Raw genomic sequence first — 20,466 nt, 5'->3', positions numbered from 1 at the left:
ACAAAATCCTGCTCTCCAAGGTCGGCATTGGAGCTCCACGCTGTATGTGCTCTCCAAATAAACTTAAATTCTGGAAAGCACAAAAGGTGCACAAAAATGTCAGAGTACATAAAGATGTGCTCAGTCATCCCTTTGAAGTTTCTGAATGAACTCTGACATCTATTAGACACCAAGACAACCAAAACAAATAAAAGACCCACAATCAAGTAACCAACAGTTATTTTAATAATTCATCTTTGTGGACTATAGGGGAAGGGGTTTGAAAGGTATAAAATGGTCTTATTAAAATAAATCGACCCAAATGTCTTTTCCTTCTCTCAGTATACCCTTAGTCCAGTCCTGTGTACCGATTCTTTTTTCAAGCCTCCTGTCCCATTTTTCCATGTATATAAATTATCTTTGTTCATGGAGCATCAATGTGAAAATGACTTGCCGGCAGGCATTCATAGTCCAAAATGTGATGTGACAGCAACACAAACCTCCCTCAGTGTATTCATCATATATTCAAAGATCTGATCCATGAAGAAGCCAGAGGTTGTTATGGTTGTGTCTTACTCACGTTCACAAGCATTTCCTTTTTCCGTCAAACAACTGTTACTGCCTGATGTGGAACAACTTGAAATTGTTACTAAAGGGGAGTGCATTGGTGATACCTGAAACAATGACAAATAACAGTGAATATATTTATTATCATTATAGAAGATGTTAACAATAATAATTACAAAGGCAATTTCACTAGACTACTATATTAGGGTCCTGCTCATATGTCAAGTCAGAAGAGAAATATTGTCTACCGTGTCAGCACAGTATACATCATCATTCTTTCTATTAAATACAAGAGGTGGAGCCAAGGATCTTAGATCACAGAGGAGTGGTGAGGAGAAGAGCTACAGAAGCATACGGTTCTTTATAGATTTAGAATCTTCAAAAGTTTCATCAATAACCTAGTCTTTTCACAATTACAGAGGACACAAACAAAAAAAAAACCAGAGAAATATACTGTGCTACCATAATTATTTTGCTCGTCCAGAAAACATCCCAACGTTTTATTTATGCAAAAGTATTTATATATCCCCATGAGTTGGAACAAGAGAAGGATGAATGATTCATGTGTACAAAATGTGCACATCTCTCATCTTATCAAACCTGAAAAAGCTTGCTTCAAAACTGATCATATTCAATTGGGAAAGCCTTTTCTCTGCCTCTTTGTACAGCTACCATTATTGTATACATCATATGGACAAAGAACAAACTTTAAAATAATAAAACACTAGGAAGCACAGAAACCATGTACCTTAAAATTGCACTGATTGAACCATTGTGAATGTGCTGAGTCGCCCCCATACAAGTCTCCTCATATCCCTTCCCCATCTTCAACCCCAGCAACACCCTTTGGGGGGCTCATTGGTCTAGAGTAGAGATGGGCAACTCATCATCAGGGGCCTGATTGGTGTCACACTTTTGTCCCAGCTAACACACCTGACTTAATTATCAACTAATCATGATCTTCAGTTTATAATCAAATTCATTTTAAATCAGCTGAGTTTGTAGGGATGGGGGAATAAGTGTGACACCACTCCAGCCCCCGAGGACTGGAGTTGCCCATCTCTGGTCTAGAGCCTTAGTGAGTTGTGTGTTTCAGGAAGCAGAGTGAGAGCAGCAAAGTAATCCTGACGTTTCCCTTTGACTCCTCCGGTGTGTCCCTGTACTATCTGGACTCGCCGTCTTTGTGAGAGTACATGGCCAAGTCCCCAGGCCCACCCAGTCTGCGGGTCGGTGTGGAAGACCTGCTGGTCACAGATGGAATGAGCGGAGGGGGGGCTCCTACGGACAGTGCCCCCACCAGGCCAGCAGGGGTCTTGGCCAGGATGCCGTTGGGCACGTGGTGCGTGTGTAGAGGCCCCAGGCGGGAGTAAAGGCCGGGGTGGTGGGGCGAGTGTGTGGAAGCTCCAGGCTGATGGAGGTGTGAGTGGGAGAGCATCCCAGCGTGCAGCTGCTCCAGGTGGGCAGAGTGAGAACCCGGTGGGAGGTGGGAGCCCGAGAGGTGTGGGTGAGAATGCATCCCAAAGTAGCGTGCCCTTTCAAAGTCTTCCCTCAGGATCTGGGCACGCTGCTGCTCATCCATGAGCCCGCCACCTTGGGGGCCCAGCTGGGGAGGGCGGTCGAGGTTGTGGGCCATCAGGCCAAACTCCTGGCGGGCCGAGGAGGCGGAGGAGGTAGGAGGGTGGTGGTGAGGGTTGTTTGCAGCCACCGCTGCTGCCATGGCCGCCGCCCTCTCGGCCTCCAAGAAGCGCTGAGCGTGCTGGTTCTGGAGCAGCCGGGCCAGATGGGGGTCGGAGCGCAACGCTAGGTGGGGGTCCGAACGCAGAGCCATGGCCTCTCGGCGTTGCTGCTGCTGCTGTTGGGCAGCCAGCTCCCTCCATGGGTCCCATGGGAAGCTGTGGGGGTGCTGGCCATGCCCCTGGGGCGGGCCGTGGGGATGGGTGGAGAACCTCTCTCCCCCTGGACCCACTACTATCCCGCCAACCCCTTGTGTGCTCCCCAGGTAGGCCTCAATGGCGGCCTGCGCTCGGGAGCGCTCCAGGATGGAGAGGTGATGGTGAGGGTTGTGCGGGGTGGGAGGAGGCAGGGGCAAGCCGGGTGTGGGAGTCAGAGAGAGAGAAGAGGGGGTGGCGGAGCGGTGGTGGTGAGGGCGGCTGTTGGGCCGATCGTAGTTGTGGCTGGGGGGCAGGGAAGGCGGCAGGGAGATTGGCACGGGCTCCGGTTCCTCCTTCCGCTCCTCCTTAACCTTGACTGGGGGGAAGAGGGGGGGAGGCTTGGGCAACGGGGTGGTGGTTCGGTCAGGCTTCTTGCCCTGGGACAGAGAGGTGGCTGAGGATAAGGCAGGGGGGGCTCCCTCTCTTTGTGAGGAGTGGGAGAGTTCGTTATGTAGGCCGTGCTGCGCTGGGGGCTGCTGACGGGGGTACAGATCCAAGGGCGAGGGGGCGCCGGGTCCCGAGGGCGGGGGAGTTGTCAGCACAGAGGAAGAAGAGGAGCGAGGCCTGTCTCTGTCTGCTGCAGCTGCTGAAGACGAAGGGCCTAGTGGAGGTGGCCTGGAGGAGAGCGGCCTCTTGTCCCCGTCTCTGTCCCTCTCTCGGTCCCTGCTGTGGCTGCGTGTCAGATCCTCAGTGAGACCGCTGGGGCCTCCCAGGGGGCCCCCATGTCCGTTAATGTGGGAGACAGGGGTGTTGCTGCGATGCTGCTTGAGAGCCGGGGCGACCGGAGACATCCGCACAGGTTGACGACCATACAGCATATTGTCTCTGAAAACGAGGATAGAAGTTGATCAGTGGTTGCGGGGAGAGGTATACCAATTAAGCACTCTAATCAAAAACAGCATTAAAAATGTGTTGAGTAACGTGAACTGTATCAGACAGAAAACTACTATAGAAAGATAAGTTCAAAACAACATATTTAGGAACTAGGTTGATGAAATATGTTTGAGTGAGGCCGTTGTCTCTCACCTGTCTTTCTCGTCTTTGATGTGAATAATCTCTCTCCTCTCCATGTCCTTCCCCGGGTCCCGCTCGTCCCTCTTCTCACTCCCCTTGGCCCAGCTGGGGCCGGCGAATGGGGGAGGCCCACTGTGCAGCCGGTTCCATGGGTCATGAGGGTTGGGTAAGCTCCCGACCGCAGGAGGCTCCTTGTGGCCAAACACTGAGCTGTTAGCTAGAGACGGAAAGACGTTGGAATAATGTTAGTCATTTCAGTAGACAGTACAAATTATTATCCAAGGAGTAAGGACATAAACGATTGTTCCTTTTTGAGGAAGAGAAATGGTGACTCACCCAGCGTAGGGCTGCCCAGTCCCCCGAAGGCACCAGAGCCCAGGGCTCCGAGAGGTGCGAACGGAGGTGAGCGGCCGTACGGGTCTGCAACACATGCACATATAAACATCAGGACTGAAGCGGACACAAACCTTACAGCATCAAACCTCTGGCAATACTCACTATTAGTGTTCAGACTCACTGGAGTACAAGCTACTTTAGTCGCATGTTCTAAAGTTACTATGCTTAAATTGATTATCTAGCCTAATACGGTGTTTCAGTGACCTGTGAATATGCTAAACAAAGCAGTTCTTGAGACAGTGTATCAAAATAAGAATTGTTTACCAAGGGTGCAAGTGGCGCAGATGCGACCTTTGAAGCAGTCTCTTACCTAAGTGTGCAGTTGGGGTGAGGAAAGAGGAGTGGGGCGTTGATGGTGGGATGAAAGGAGATGATGGATTGACTCCACCTGAGGGAAAAGGGGGCACACACCAAAATGTCAAATACACACACCTCTACATAATACTTTAAAAAGGTCCTCAGTCATTCTGAAAAGTACCTTCTCTGTCATAGCTAACTAAGAAGTTTGAAAAGACAGGCTGAGTGGGCGGGGAGCTTATATTCATGAGCTCACCTTGAAACACCCATGCCAAGCAACTTGAATGCAGTGAGGAATGTTGCAGTAAAATCCACTCAAGCGAATTTGGTGACACAGAAAGCAACTAAGTGAAATTGCATCAATTCTATCATAACAAAAATATACATCTCCCGTTTGGCATGTCTCTTGTGAAGCGTTTCACAGCAGCACTAACGGATGTGTTGACAACAGCGTCTGCATTTTTAACAACTCCCTCCTTTTGTTCAATGCTATCTGAAGACCTAGCGAGCCAGTAACTGGCTAACACCAGACACAGATGAAGACCTAGCGAGCCAGTAACTGGCTAACACCAGACACAGATGAAGACCTAGCGAGCCAGTCACTGGCTAACACCAGACACAGATGAAGACCTAGCGAGCCAGTCACTGGCTAACACCAGACACAGATGAAGACCTAGCGAGCCAGTCACTGGCTAACACCAGACACAGATGAAGACCTAGCGAGCCAGTCACTGGCTAACACCAGACACAGATGAAGACCTAGCGAGCCAGTCACTGGCTAACACCAGACACAGATGAAGACCTAGCGAGCCAGTAACTGGCTAACACCAGACACAGATGAAGACCTAGCGAGCCAGTAACTGGCTAACACCAGACACAGATGAAGACCTAGCGAGCCAATAACTGGCTAACACCAGACACAGATGAAGACCTTGCGAGCCAGTAACTGGCTAACACCAGACACAGATGAAAGGGGGAAACAAGTATCTTTGCCATCAATGAATAGGGGAAACTTTTAATTACATTTGCTAGCACCCTACAGTGACATTTTGGCACCAGTAGAGTAGCTATCTAGCTATATAAACCACGCCCCTCTGCAAACATGCCTTCTCCGATGTTGGTTACAAGGCGGTACTTATTTAAATTAGGTCCGTGAATATCATGTTACCATTGGTGTATTAAAATGAGAGTTCGGGTGATGTCCCCTTAATAACGAATCCAAGTGTTTGACATGGGGGAGCGAACATGTAACTTTATCAATGTAGAAGCAACAGTCATTTTTCACATCGGTCATCATACTGGTTTCCTTCAAATATCATCCCATTTCATGAAAAACATGATTGACTGTTCACATCAGATGTCAAATGTGATAAATCCACTATCCATAATAAAAACTATAAACAATTGACTAACTATTTGCAATGTCAGGGAATCTTTTCTCTTTACCTGTGGTTTTTGAACAGCCCATAGTTCTCTCTGTATGGTGCAAACAATTGCTGCCCCTTTTCTTCAAATATATCTGGCAAGAACACAAAAGCACCCACCAGCAGCTGTGAAGAGGCTGGCAGGTCGGTTCAGGTCGTGGGCAGATGGAAGGCCACCTCCAAGGGGCCCCAGACCCCCGGCCCCTGGAAGACGAGCCAGCAGCTCGTTACGGAAGTCCAGCTTGTGAGGATCTGCCTGCATCAGCTGAGAAAGAGGAGAGCGGTGGTTAGTCACTGCAATGGCCATAGCATTTTTCAAGTGAGATGAGGGCAGTGGAAGGTTGGCCCCTAAATGGCAGCTCATCAAAGAAAGAAAACAAGTCGGTGGGCAGTATGACACAGAAAACTTGAGAACTATTTACAGATAATACATATAAATAGGAGCAGATTAGAATATTGTTTACAGATCAGCAATTGCAAATAGCTTTTTCAATAAACATTGACAACTAAACCAATGTTGTTACGGTTTTTTATATTGACATCTGATAAGAATGTTTGAGTTGCTTCAGTGGTCGAATTTCCCCGAAATACTTTCTAATACAGATTGGATCAGAATGAAGTCAAATAATACAAACATTTTAAAAAGTGAAATGTTTCACAAGTCATTACCTTCACCTTCTTCTGATGGCTCAGAATCATCCATGCCACACGTACATGCATTGCACACCACTTCCCTGGTTTCTGTGTATTCAAAAACACATGATTGACTGTGATCCTGTTTAGCTTGCATTAAGACTTAAGGCCTTTGCACAGAGTCAGATGCAATGGTGTTAACGTCTGCCGTATGAAATGTTTGTCTGGCATAGCATGAACGTGAGTATGGTGGAAGAAGTACAGTTTAGTAAGGCATTAATAAACAAGTTATGGGTCAGTTTCTTGTCCCTATACAAAAAAAATATATAGGAATCCTTCTGGTTCCAAAATGAGTAATGACAGAAAGTTGCGGAGTTTCACAGTAGGTGTGCCAAAAGTCAGAGAAGAAGTCAGACTCGGTGTGCAAGGGCGTTTAGTCGAATAGTTTTGAATCTGACCAGGAGTTAGTAGGAACACCAACAGAACAGTGACAGTATCATAACACTTTTTAAAAAATGTATTCAAGGGTTGATAAAGCGTCCGACTTTTCTTACATTACTGACTTTCAACGATGTCCCAAATGGATCAGTTAGCTAAAAAACAAAAAGGAGTAGTAAACCATGTTTGTTAAAGGCCCAATGCAGCCGTTATTATAACAATATCAAATCATTTCTGGGTAACAATTAAGTACCTTGCTGCGATTTTAATTGAAAACAATGATCAAAAAGAAACAAATAGCTTCTTAGAAAAGAGTAATTCTTCGAGCAAGAATTTTGCTCTGACTGTCTGGGAGTGGTTTGAGTGGGGAGGGGGAAAACAGATAATTAGCTGTCACTTGCAGAAGTTTGGAACTCTTTCTTATTGCTCTATTAACTAATTTACCGCATGGTGATGTCATCATTAAAGGCTAAAACTCCATTCAACCCAAACAGGCAGAAATTTCAGGCGGTCTTTTCAAACAGCTCTTACACTAAAAGGGCATTATAATAATTTCATAAAATCATTCCAACCTCAGTGTGGAAATATATATAAAACACAGGAAAATAATTTGACTGCACTGGACCCTCTATCCAACTGTTTGCTAATTTTTATCCACTCTTTCCTGCACTGACTACTAGGCCCAAGTCTTCGCACATAATGCCTTTATAGGCACGCGTATCGTCTATCAACTCAATCCTATACTACAAGCTTCCGTTGTAACCATTGCCATGACATATTCTATAATGACATAGTTATACGGAGCATCTTACCCTGGGGTCTTTGGGCTGCAGGTGGTGAGGCACACCCCCCAGTCGAGCGGTCATCTCAGGACTCGTTCTCTGGGGGGCAAGAGGCTGTATCAAAACACAGCAAATGGTTCTTCATCTAGACACAACAACATATCATAATCCATTGACTTGTAAAGGGACAATCTCTCAGGGAAATGTAGCGAAAGCTCCACTCACCTTAGGCTGGAAGGCTCCTTGCAGAGAGCTGAAGGGCCCAGTGGGAGGAAGCACAGGCTGGATGCCTGGCACTGAGGGAGCAGGGTACTGTGGGAAGAACTACACCAGCCAGCCACACATACACAGAGAGAGGCTGGTTAAAACGACACTCCTCAGACCCCTACCACATTCATCTCATCATCCACCTCAAATGTATAAAACAAACACACCAATTCTGGAGCATGTAAACATAAACTCACAGTGTTTCTGTAGAGCCCCTCGATCTTGCCATACTTCTCAAACTAAAAGATGAATACAAAAAGTGATAAGTTACATGTCAACACTGGCATTTCAAGGCAGAAGCTGCTCTATGAAACCCAATGTGAGAAGGGTAGCATGTCATCTCTTACCAGGTGCTGAGGCGGTGGTGCGGAGGCGTTGGGGTGCAGGAAGGGGGTGAAGTGTTGGTGTGTATGTGTGTGCTGGTGCTGGTGGTTGTGCTGGTGGAACTGGAAGGCCAGTGGCTGGACACTGGCCTGGGAGGAGCGGCCTGAGGAGCCCGAACTGGAGCTGGCCCCCGACGGACCTCCGGGAGTAGAGCGGCCTGGCCCACCACCGTTAGTCTCAGCCCCAGGGACGCTGCGGCGGCCCTCGCGGTCCTGCGAAGCCAGGAAGTGAGAGTTCAGGCCCTGGCGCAGCAGGTCTTGTTCTGCAGTAGGGGAACAGACAGATCAGAATGGAGTTATTATTAAATCAGAAACAAAGAACTCATTTTACTACACTAACATTAGGCTGTCCATGTACCCATAGGAAGCTAATAGCAGACCAGATTGGTAAATAAAACACAAACATTTGCAATTATGGTTGACGAGCTGACTGAGGCTGTGGGGTGAAAAAAAATAGCACTACACATTGGTGCCAACTGTACAGTACCTGCTCCTGAGTGGGACGTGAGGAGAGGAGGTGGAGGGGGAAGCCCAGGGGAGGAGGTGAACAGGGAGCCGGAACGCGAAGGGGGGCGTAGAGATCCTGACGACCCTGGACCTCTCATGAGGGACATCGACATACCGGTTGAGGGAGTTGGGGGTCGCATAGACGACAATGAAGAAGCAGCAGAAGAGGATTGGGGTTTGACTGAGGTACCGTTCCTAAGGAGAGTGAAAACAAGTTTAGACAACAACAAAAAAAGGTACATTTCCTGAAGAAAATGCGTGTTTGCTTCAGCTGTTCAAAAAATTGTGGTAGTGGAAGTAGTTGTTTTTACTGCAGAAGTAAGAGTGCGAACTTCTAGGCAGACCTGGTAGTACCAGTGACTGACCTGTTGTTGATGCCCATGCTGTAGATGGATGGGTGTCGCCCGGGGAAGGTGAGGAAGGGCTTGTGTTTGGAGCGCGGCGGGCTGGGGTCGTGGTGGGGGCGGTGGTGAAGGCCGTTGCTGCTGCCGCCGTTGAGCTGGCCGGGCCGTGTGACCGTGGCCGGGGAGAGGGACGGCAGGCAGGAGAAGGAGGTAGACAGGGGCTCGGGGTAAGGCGGCTCCAGGCTCCTCTCCTGGCTGCGCTCCAGGCCAGAGACACGTGGGGTGACCGCCAGCCGCGAGAGGCCACAGCGGCCTGGTAGTGGTAGTAGAGGGCAGCCTTTGCCCATAGAAGAGGAAACGCTCACAGGGATAGGCTCCATAACTAAAGGGCGAGAAAAAAAAACACAGCATAATTTCAAATGAGTGCATACTTTGTTTCACCCCAATGGTCCTAATGTGGAATCGGTACCCTTACCGATATCATGGACAGTAATGGTCTGAGAAGATTCCATTTGAAAGATACATACACATTACCAGGCAACTCCTTTTTTCTAGATTTACAATTTAGGTCAGCTATGCTATCCAACTACCGAAACATCCAATCATGGAATTTAGAAATAAATTCTCTGGGCTCTCGAAAAGACTGATCACTATAATATATAAACAACTTTTTGGAAAGATCATATTCTGAGCTAGCCATTAAAAAAGTATGGTCCACAGATCTAATTGAATCTGAAGCACCCTTTAACTGGAACAGAATATGGAAAAACTTGACCGTCGCATCCCGTAATCCGAACGACCAACTACAAAATGCATTAATTCAAATATTCAATGCCTCCATCTATTATGTTAGTTAACAATGATAGTTCCCTGAATCTCTCAATCAGAGAAGAATACTGCTGGCAGTGTTGGCTCAGATGGAAACCACATCACTCCTTCCCATTTAACCGGTGAACACAGTTACTATTAGAAGTTAAAACAGAATTATCGTTAGTGGGAATGAATGGTAATAGTCAAGGAACAATTGAGGCCTGGGCAAATATACTTGACTCTAAAGAACAATCTCAGCCAAAGCCCAATACCTTCAAACCAATTATATATATTTATATAGACTATTGTTACTTTCTTTGCTTTCAGGCCCACGGGGAAGGGGTGGTACGGGGGAAGGGAATATAAGTGGAGAAACAGGGGATGGATAGGTGGAGAAATAAGCCATCCTGGTTTTTGGGTGGATTGGTAAGGGGAGGGAGGCATGCGGTGGTGGGTGGGGGCATGGTTTCTGGGTGGGAGTAGAGGATGCGGGGAGGTGGAATGGGTTCTTTGTATGCATTCATTTGATTGTTTTTGTACCTGCAACCCCCCTCTGAAAAAAGAAAATTACAAAACTGAATTTAAAAAAATAAAACAATGAGTGCATACTGAAAACAAAGTCACCAAATGACAAGAGCCTATTTATAAAGCAAAGGCATACAGCTATGGGAAAGAGAGAACAGCATTTTACCTTTCCTGGTGCTGACAGTGAACACTGGCTCCATGTCATTGTCAGAGGCCTAGGGGGATGAGAGGAAAAACACAGTAGGTAAATCTAAACCTAACAATAAGCAGGAACAGTAGTGCAATTCCAAAAACGAATCTTCATTTTGTGTGGTTGGATTCAAGCAGTACCTTACCTTATCTGCTGACTCGCTCTCTGTGTCACACTAAAAGAAAACATGAACATTTTTTTTTAAATGGCTACATTTAGATGTGCCACAACATTTGAAAAACACAGCTGTATCCTATGGACAGCTTAAGTACTGTATCAATAGAAGTATAAAGAAACTTACGATGTAGCCAGTCTCCAAGAAGAGGATGCCCCCAACCTAAAACAATTCTAACAGTTAATATGTAAAATAGATGGTATTCACCTTCAACATAAATGTGGGCCCAAGCCTTAGGCAGAGCAGGTGGAACATTACAGGCAGGATCTGTATCCTGATATAGTTCAGACGTCAAAGCCATTCCAGAATCACTTTGAACTTCTTCTGCAACTCCCAGCCTAGTAGTTTTAAGGAGGTTACTTAGCTTCAACTTTGCAGATGGTTTTATTGAGTTGCTATTCTTGCCTTCACATTCTTTGACTATGACTTTTTCAGGACTAAACACCCTTGAATTTCCAAATGATACTGTGTAGGCTAACCGTTCCCTAGGTTGGGATGCTAACCGTTCCCTCGGTTGGGATGCTAACCGTTCCCTAGGTTGGGATGCTAACCGTTCCCTAGGTTGGGATGCTAACCGTTCCCTCGGTTGGGATGCTAACCGTTCCCTCGGTTGGGATGCTAACCGTTCCCTCGGTTGGGATGCTAACCGTTCCCTCGGTTGGGATGCTAACCGTTCCCTCGGTTGGGATGCTAACCGTTCCCTCGGTTGGGATGCTAACCGTTCCCTCGGTTGGGATGCTAACCGTTCCCTCGGTTGGGATGCTAACCGTTCCCTCGGTTGGGATGCTAACCGTTCCCTCGGTTGGGATGCTAACCGTTCCCTCGGTTGGGATGCTAACCGTTCCCTCGGTTGGGATGCTAACCGTTCCCTCGGTTGGGATGCTAACCGTTCCCTCGGTTGGGATGCTAACCGTTCCCTCGGTTGGGATGCTAACCGTTCCCTAGGTTGGGATGCTAACCGTTCCCTAGGTTGGGATGCTAACCGTTCCCTAGGTTGGGATGCTAACCGTTCCCTAGGTTGGGATGCATAACACCTGAAAATCCAGTGTCAAAGAGCAGTCGTACTCTAAATATAGTTTCCCCATCGACAGGGTATTTAGCAACTTGAAATAATCTTCATGTCTGTCTCACCTTGAGTTAATAAATCCCCATGGTTTCATTTGAAGCTCGGCCGACACGTTGCTATGAGGTGTCACTATTAAGTGTTAATCAGCCAGTGCTCCTACTAGACCTGTAGGCCATTAAAGGTCTTGAATTAACTTCAGTCTGAATATTTAAGATGAACAGGCCAGCTAGTTCCCAAAAACAAGAGACAAATGGGTCGCAATAGCATGGCAACCATACCGCCGGTGTGCTGCTTACCTTCACCTCTGTCTTTCTTCTCTTCTTTCTATTCCTATTCCAACAGCTGCGGGAGAAGCTGGGTAGGGCCCCTTCCTCTGGCTCTGAGACGAGCCCTCTGCCATTCTCCTTTGGGCCCCTCTTCCTCTTGCTCCCCCTTCCCATGAGCATGGCGGCACGTTGGTTAGGCTTCATGGAGCAGTCCATCTTGATAGAAGATATGTCGCAGTGTTAAACAAGCGGTACAAAACTGTTACAAGCTGATCAAACCAGACGCCTGCGTGTGCATGTTGATTTTGTACCCCCACACCAGACACGATCAGGATACGCAGGTTGAAATATCAAAACAAACTGAACCAATTATATTAATTTGGGGACAGGTCGAAAAGCATTAAACATTTATGTCATTAAGCTAGCTTGCTGTTGCTAGCTCATTTGTTCTGGTATATAAACATTGGGTTGTTATTTTACCTGAAATGCACAAGGTCCTCTACTCTGACAATCCATAGATGAGAAAGGAGTTCAGTTTACCGTCTTGTCACCACCTCAGGCTTCTTTTTCTTCTTTGGATTTATATGGCGGTGCAACCAACTTTATGGTGCATTACTACAACCGACTGGAGTGCGGACGTCAGTTCATCTTTCAATCACCCACGTGGGTATATGCTCCTAAACACCAATGAGATGGCTCATGGGTATATGCTCGTAAAAACCCAATGAGGAGATGGGAGAGAACGGACTTGCAGCGCGTTGAGCGTCACAAATAGAACCTATTTCTATTTTAGCGCGCGGACAGTGTGGGTGCAATGATTGATGTATGTGTACACTTATTTTGCAACGCACATGAGCGGTGTGGTCAGCATGTTAGGTTTACTGAAACAATGACAACGATTTGATTGACTTCCTAGTATTTCCCAGAATTTCGCACACAGGTTTTAAGCAGCTCATGTCTTGCCTTGATAGCCACCAAGGACCTTCTTGCCATCGACATTTAATTGGCCAAAAAACAAATGAGGAAGCCTCGACTGAGAAATTAATAGCACAGTCAGTGATGATGTGCCCTGACACGATTTCAGATTGGTTACAATGATATTGCATGTTTTAGCAACTCAGTTCTGAAGGTTGTCTAAAGTACGGATACTGGATTGCTGCCATTCAACTGCCCCCAGAGCACGCTACACTACATGACCAAAAGTATGTGGACACCTGCTCATCAAACATCTTATTCCAAAATCATGAGCGTTAATATGCCCCTCACCCCCTATGCTGCTTTAACAGCCTCCACTCTTCTGGGAAGACTTTCTACTCAATGTTGGAACATTACTGCAGGGACTTGCTTCCATTCAGCCACAAGAGCATTAGTGAGGTCGGGCACTGATGTTGGGTGATTAGGCCTGGCTGGCAGTTGGAATTCCAATTCATACCAAAGGTGTTCGATGGGATTGAGGTCAGGGCTCTGTCAATTTCTCACACACCGATCTCGACAAACCATTTCTGTATGGACCTCGCTTTGTGCACACTGGCATTGTCATGCAGAAACAGGAAAGGGCCTTCCCCAAACTGTTGCCACAAAGTTGGAAGCACAGACTCATCTAGAATGTCATGCTGTAGCATTAAGATGTGTATATATAGTGTATATCAAATACGTATCCTGAAATAGTGGATTGTGTGGGGTTTAAACTCAAGAGAAGAACGAGACTAGTTATTGTTGGTCTAATGTCAAGCATATTCCTAAACCTTAATATAACCTAGGCTATTTGTATTTACATAGGGTGCTTAGTGTACACAAATAATTAAGGTTGTTAAGACACAGAGAAGATCATTGTATCCAATGGCTTTCATTGTGGTTGTTGATTGGATTGCTCCTCCTAAGTGTTCAAAGTGTAAATGGCCTGAATTGTAAGAAGTTCAATGCACAACTGATTCACACCTGGAGGGGATGTTAACCTAACTAGTGACCAAGTAAAGACAAAGAGATAGAGGGAGGACAATGCACTTCTGTGGAGACCATTGTGTGCCTCCAAAAACCGTTGATGTGTGTTAGTCTGATTTATTCCAGGACCAAATGTTATTTACATGAGGTTGAAGTCCATCATATCTGAGTATTGTGTTCAGGGTAAGATTGTATTTCCTTATGTGAGCACAGAGACTTACCTCCAGGGCCTCAAAGCTGATGAAACTGGCAATTGAGAAGCCATCGATGATGTCCTCCTCGCAGGACACCGACACTCGCTTCCTCCGTCGAGGAGGCCTGTGTCTAGGGCTGGTTCGACATTCTTTACCTCCAGGACCGAGTACAGATCCTGACCCACAAAGCTCCCTTTCCGAGCCCGAGGAGGGCGATGTGGCCCGCTGCACAGCGAGGTCTACTCTTCTCCTGCGCCGCTCTCTGTCTCGTTGAGAACGGGAGCGTCGGCTCTGTCTGAACACACTACTTCGAATCGGACCTTCCATGTCAAAAAAACAGCACCAGTCCCAGTCTGACCGAAGGCACTTGTAAAAATCCGGCACGGTGGCACTTTCCTTAGACCAAAAAGAAACACCAACACAGGCCCACAACGGAGCCCCTGTTTAAAATGGCGTTAATAGTAGTCTATTATTTAGTGTCTTTTGCGGACAGGATGGCATCTGTGCCTTTCTCTCGGCGAACTTTGACTGTCATGTCAATGCACTAAGATGCTATCTTTATTTCCAGAATTGATGGTTCAGCAGGAGTAACCCCAGGAAGCTATTGTCAAGACATGGCTGATTCTAAGTCTCAAAAGCTAGCTGGCAAGCCAAAAAACAAATATGCGTATGTAAACAAAATCACTAACTCTAGCTAACTAACTTGCGTAGTTAGCTGTTTTTCCCCAAAAACGTGTATTTTATAGCAATGTTACATTTACTGATGTAATACTGAAATGTAAAGCATACCCATCTCGTTCCAATTAAAATTTCGGCACGAGCTGACAAATGAGCTAGCTAAAATCGCTCATTAGCCAATGATAGCTTAACTGCTAACTAGCAAAACGGACAATAGCGCGATAGATAGCTACCTGCCACGGAAAATAACCAGAGTAAGATATGTGTTGCTAGTTTAAAGCATAGATCACTGTTTATCTAAGTAATTTAGCGCAGCCACACAATTATTATAAGCAGCTAGACAGTTAACTGTTTTTGTAGCTAAGCTAACTTTAGCAATACATGAGAATTATATCCACTTGCTATCTGCTACCTAGGCTAATGCTACCTAGATACATGTATTCAAGTGCTTTATTATGCTAACATTGGGTAGCTAATTAGCATGTGTATTGCAAACTCAATGTAGCTAGTTATCACGGAGTAGGCAACGTTACTGGAGTAAATCGCATTCTTTAAAAACCGTCTGAAATATTGATTAGTACAAAATCCATAACTACCCTGCAGCAGCTGGGAGTAAAGCTACCTAACATTATTTTTCCAGTCTAACGATGGGCCCGATACGAATGGTTGAATTATCGTAAAGACCTAACTAATCCACAAAAATTGTTTTGTTTACACCAAGACTGACGTTATAGGGCGACTGTTTGGACACCCACCATCCGTGTGTTATCGATGTGTCTCTTCCTACACCAATTTGTTTTCGCATAACAGTCATTAAAGACGAAATTATTCAAGGCCCTACTGAAGCCTCGATCTGGAGTTCCATTGATAAGGGTGTCGACCAAGCCCCTGGCAGAACAACTCCGTCAGCGGCCCACACAATAATGCACTGTGTAGGGGGAAGTTATTTGCCGACGTTTCCGGTCGAACCAAATCTACCCTGACCACGGTCTTCAAATATACACAAAATAGCACGATTCTCCAACGACTTATTATATTTTTAAACAAATAGGATATGAAGATTTAGGCGATACTACCCTTGTCAGAAGTGCATTGTGTGCTTCAGCGAGTCCTCTTCTTCAATCTGGGTAGTTGGGAAATTGATACCACTGCAAGTACCTTGATGCCACCAAGTGGACATAGTTGGTCTGAACATGTCTGTTTTATCAGATTTATGAAACCAAATGCATTTCAAACGTTACACTTTATGGATTTAACGTTAAATCGTTAATTTACCACCTATTGAGTTCACTCTAAATGGTTATATAATAAAGTCACTGGTATGCGTCTGTGACTATCGCACTAAGAACATGAACGCCATTACTCTTTGGTATGCTCGTTTTACAAGACACCGTGCCACGAAATTATTAATAAACATATCAATAAAGAGGTAATACTGCCCGTCTGTTTATTGATTGTCTCAACCAAGTGTGTTTATTTGTTGTTATACTTACTACCCAGCAGTTAATATTAGTAATTTAACGACTTAAATGGAAACTGCCTAACCGGGACAGAAACGGCAAAAGTCTCCTTTCAAAACAAACGAACCAGTAGCATTTATGACTCAAAAATCTTTATTACGTCATATCCTGCTGGGATGGAAGTGGAGATATCTGTATGCGGAAGTATATGAAAGAAAACAAATAGGTAGACTATTCCCGAATTAAATCCATTGAAGACCTCTCAAACAGTATTTTCCGTTGCAATTGTCATTATCGTGACATAAACAGCCACACGGAAGACCTCATACACGGTAAGCTAACATGGAATAACTAAGCATGTGACCAATACATTTAATTTGTTACTATGACTCAACTTCTTAGCTACTAGCAGCTAGCTTGCTAGCAAGGAAACAATCATAATAGTTTAAACAAAGACAGTACTCTGTGGTTTAAAGGTCTACTCACCAGAGTAACGTAATCAGTCCCATTTAGTTATGCATATGCCTGTTGAGTTATTAGACTTCGATCAATAACCTTAAAGAGCAATTTCACAACTTTAACCTCATTTTCATTATCTACTGCAGAATAACAAAGTCTACATATGTGAAAACGGCGCATTTCTCTTGGGGGAAAAAAATAAAAATAAAAAGTTCTACAAGTTGACAGTGAAAGTTACAACATTATTTTCAAACACTATTGCCCTGTTCAAAACAACTGGGAACTTGGATATGAGGTCAAATTATGACGTCAGTGACCCTTCAGGTCGGAAAGTCGGAGCTCTGGAAAGAGGCCCGAATTGGAATTCCGAGTTGGATAACCGTTCAAATAGATTTTCCCAGTCGGAGTTCGTTTTTTCCCGAGTTCCCAGTTGTTTTGAACGCAGCATTAAAAGCACCATATGAGATTCGTGGTGACATGTGGAGCAAGGAAATATCCTCCCAATGGCTAGAAACTCGTTGCAGGTTGTGTTAATTAACTTTTGTGGTGCTTTCAAGACAACTGGAAACTCTAGGGAAAAAACTAGGTCAATCATGACATCGGCGATCTTCAGGTCGGAAAGTTGGAGCTCTAGAAAGATGTCCCGTTCAAACAACTCGGAAATCTCCGACTTCAGTGCGTTCAAGAGAACTGGAAACTCAAGGGAAAAAACTAACCCTTACTGGGAAAAAATCGTTTTGAACTGTCATCCAAGTTGGAAACTTGGGCATCTTATTAGAGCTTTCACTTAACGACCTGAAAATTACCGACGTCATGATTTGACCTCGTTAATATTTGTATTTGTCCCAGTTGTCTTGAAAGCACTATTAATTCTACCATGTGATGTCACAGAGAAGCATTTAAGACCTTCTTATTTTTTAACCACAGATCATAAAATTCGGGCCTTTTTTAATTTTGTTTAATTTAATTAAAGGTTAACTAGGCAAGTCAGTTAAGACCAAATTCTTATTTACAATGACAGCCTACCGGGGAACAGTGGGTTAACTGCCTTGCTCAGGGGCAGAATGACATATTTTTACTTTGTCAGCTCGGGGATTCGATCCAGCAACTTTTCGGTTACCTGCCGCCTATTTACACATATGTAGACACTGGCATGGTGCTAGAGATAATGAATATGAGGTTAAAAAGTGGCGAATTTTCCTTTAAACATGAATGTTAAAAAGCAGTTTTATCATTCTAGCTACAGTAAATGTATATAATGAGAAGTTGGCTATAAACAAGAATTAGCTATAAACATTAGCTATAAACAAGAATTTGTTTAGGCGCGAACAAAACGTATGCATAAAACATACCTAAAATGTGTGCCTCTTCAGGGGAAAAACTGGCACATTGTAAGTAATAATGACTGACGAGAGAGTTAGATTTGGATTGTTTGTATTTCCTGTTTTTGTTCCTTAGATGGAGTTCTTGTTTGGGAAGAGGAAGACACCGGAGGAGATGTTGAGGCAAAACCAGAGGGCACTGACTCGGGCCATGAGAGATCTGGACAGAGAGCGACAAAGACTGGAGCAGCAGGAGAAGAAAATCATAGCTGACATTAAGAAAATGGCCAAACAGGGACAGATGGTGAGAGAATAAGGGGGGCAAAGATAAGATGCTGTAAAGGGGAAAAATCTTGATGCTTTAAAAAAAAAATCTATTCTCACTCCTCTGTTACCATTACAGGATGCTGTGAAGATCATGGCGAAGGACTTGGTTCGTACAAGGCACTATGTGAAGAAATTCATTATGATGAAGGCAAATATCCAAGCAGTCAGTCTGAAGATCCAGACTCTCAAGTCAAACAACAGCATGGCACAAGCAATGAAAGGTGTCACCAAAGCAATGGCTACCATGAACAGACAGGTGATTGTTTCATTGTATCATTTGATTGATTCCTGTTAAAAACACGATCCAATTCTGTTTAAGATAACTTGCCAGTAGAACTGTCAAACACTATTAATAACCCAAAATGTTTGTAGTCATTCTTGTTACCAGTGAATTGTGCCAATACATTCTATTGGCTTACGTCATATGTTCACTTCCCCTACACAGATGAAGTTGCCACAGATTCAGAAGATCATGATGGAGTTTGAACGACAGAGTGAGATCATGGACATGAAGGAGGAGATGATGAATGATGCCATAGACGATGCCATGGGTGATGAGGATGATGAAGAAGAGAGGTAGGGGCTTCATGACACACATCTCCAGCCAAATCATTTAAATCTCAAAACCAAAGCCAGTACTACCTCAATTTGATCACATCGTTATTTGTGAATGTCATTAATTTGTACTATTCATATTTTTTGGCATACTTATGTTAGCTGGTAAATCTATGGAAACACTAACTCCCTCACTGTTTTATTTAGTGATGCTGTTGTGTCCCAAGTGTTGGACGAGCTGGGTCTCAATCTCTCTGACGAACTCTCAAGTAAGGAACACAGTCAGTCAAATTTACAACTGCATTCAGTAAAATGTTGTAGTAGTGATAAAGCTGGATGTCTCTTCATCAAGATTCCTATGATTACTGATTGATTTGATTTCCTTCCTGTTCATTTAGATCTGCCATCCACGGGAGGTAGCCTCTCCGTAGCAGGTGGGAAGAAAGCTGAACCCCAGCCAGCCCTGGCAGATGCAGATGCTGACCTTGAGGAGAGACTGAATAACCTCAGGAGAGACTGAGCGTGGAAAAACTGGCACGCAACAGCACTTTAGCTGCCTGGCGTTTAATACAGATACACATGTACTCAGCAACTCAGATCTCTGTACATTGATTTATTTGGGGAACAGAAGTGGAGGAACACTGGAGGGTTTCAGTGAGAACTCCATGTTATGGTATATAGCTTTTTTGTTGCAGGTATTATTTTTTCGCTTACAGTATGTTATCTTAAATCAATGACGGATCAATCATTATCCATACAATTGTTCTCTTAAAAATATGAAGCATTCTATTTAGGGGGTATATTTTAATGGAGTTTAAATACACCAAAAGTCATGCATTACACTCCTTGGGTAAATTGAACACTAAATTCACTTTAAAATCGTTAGACTATCCTATTAAAGTAAACATTTTGATGTACAAGTATCATTACATTTGTACATAATCTCAACTTTTAGTGGTGTGCAGGCATACAGTACACATTGCCAGATAAAATTAACATGATTTAATGGTTTAACTGTTACTTGCTTGCTTTATTTACTTTGAATAACATAGGGATTCAGAGGTTAACAATACCATTATCGTAACGTCCTTTGTGAGTTAAATGACTGATCGGTAAATGGATTCAACAAAAATACTTAAGTGGGGTAAAATGTGTACCGTTTGGCAAATTTTTCTCCATGTCAAATGTCTAAAAAGGGGGCACTCGATGGTGCCTGGTAAAACTGAAATAGCCTTTTTATCCTAGGACTGTAGTCAGATAATCAATGTAATATTTATCGAAAGGTTGATGGAAGGTGTGGTGGTTTGTATAAGAAAATCCTATTGCCTTTATTCAATAAACCTTTTTTTTACATTTGACAGTAAAGGGTCTGTCTTCAATACCTAAAAATGTGTTACTTTAGATTCCCTACCCCCCCACCCCATGACTAATCTCATTTATGCAGTGGTAATACACTAAGCTCCCACGGTTTAACCTTGCTTAGAGGTTTAACTACTAGATTCACATAGCTGCTGCCTTGTTTCATGGTGTGTAATG

General features: G+C 44.5%; 2 protein-coding genes across 7 annotated transcripts; one reads left to right on the top strand and one right to left on the bottom strand.

The window, feature by feature from the left end:
- Positions 1-207: 207 nt before the first annotated feature.
- fbrs (fibrosin) lies at positions 208-16,228 on the bottom strand. Of its 6 annotated transcripts, none has more exons than XM_014159103.2 (18): positions 14,157-16,228; positions 12,025-12,210; positions 10,789-10,824; positions 10,633-10,662; positions 10,464-10,512; positions 8,984-9,344; positions 8,599-8,813; positions 8,076-8,374; positions 7,926-7,967; positions 7,687-7,785; positions 7,492-7,575; positions 6,796-6,834; positions 6,278-6,349; positions 5,729-5,873; positions 4,198-4,275; positions 3,828-3,911; positions 3,504-3,708; positions 208-3,302 (listed from the first exon to the last, which is right to left on the bottom strand). In XM_014159103.2, exons 1-18 carry the CDS (start codon positions 14,454-14,456, stop codon positions 1,709-1,711), a joined length of 3,918 nt encoding a protein of 1,305 aa, XP_014014578.2. In that variant the 5' UTR covers positions 14,457-16,228; the 3' UTR covers positions 208-1,708. The 6 variants fall into 6 exon arrangements, with proteins under 6 accessions (XP_014014578.2, XP_014014580.2, XP_014014583.2 ...); XM_014159105.2 differs by having other exon boundaries at positions 7,492-7,560; XM_014159108.2 differs by having other exon boundaries at positions 15,884-16,228.
- A 187-nt stretch (positions 16,229-16,415) lies between these two features.
- Positions 16,416-20,288, top strand: LOC106579304 (charged multivesicular body protein 2a). The gene is made up of 6 exons (XM_014159111.2): positions 16,416-16,599; positions 18,185-18,352; positions 18,452-18,631; positions 18,821-18,951; positions 19,138-19,199; positions 19,329-20,288. Exons 2-6 carry the CDS (start codon positions 18,185-18,187, stop codon positions 19,448-19,450), a joined length of 663 nt encoding a protein of 220 aa, XP_014014586.1. The 5' UTR covers positions 16,416-16,599; the 3' UTR covers positions 19,451-20,288.
- Positions 20,289-20,466: the final 178 nt, after the last annotated feature.

Source organism: Salmo salar, chromosome ssa19 (assembly GCF_905237065.1).
Source record: "Salmo salar chromosome ssa19, Ssal_v3.1, whole genome shotgun sequence".
Taxonomy (NCBI): domain Eukaryota; kingdom Metazoa; phylum Chordata; class Actinopteri; order Salmoniformes; family Salmonidae; genus Salmo; species Salmo salar.
The sequence above is the reverse complement of the archived record's forward strand: the minus strand, read 5'-3'. Positions and strand labels throughout refer to the sequence as shown.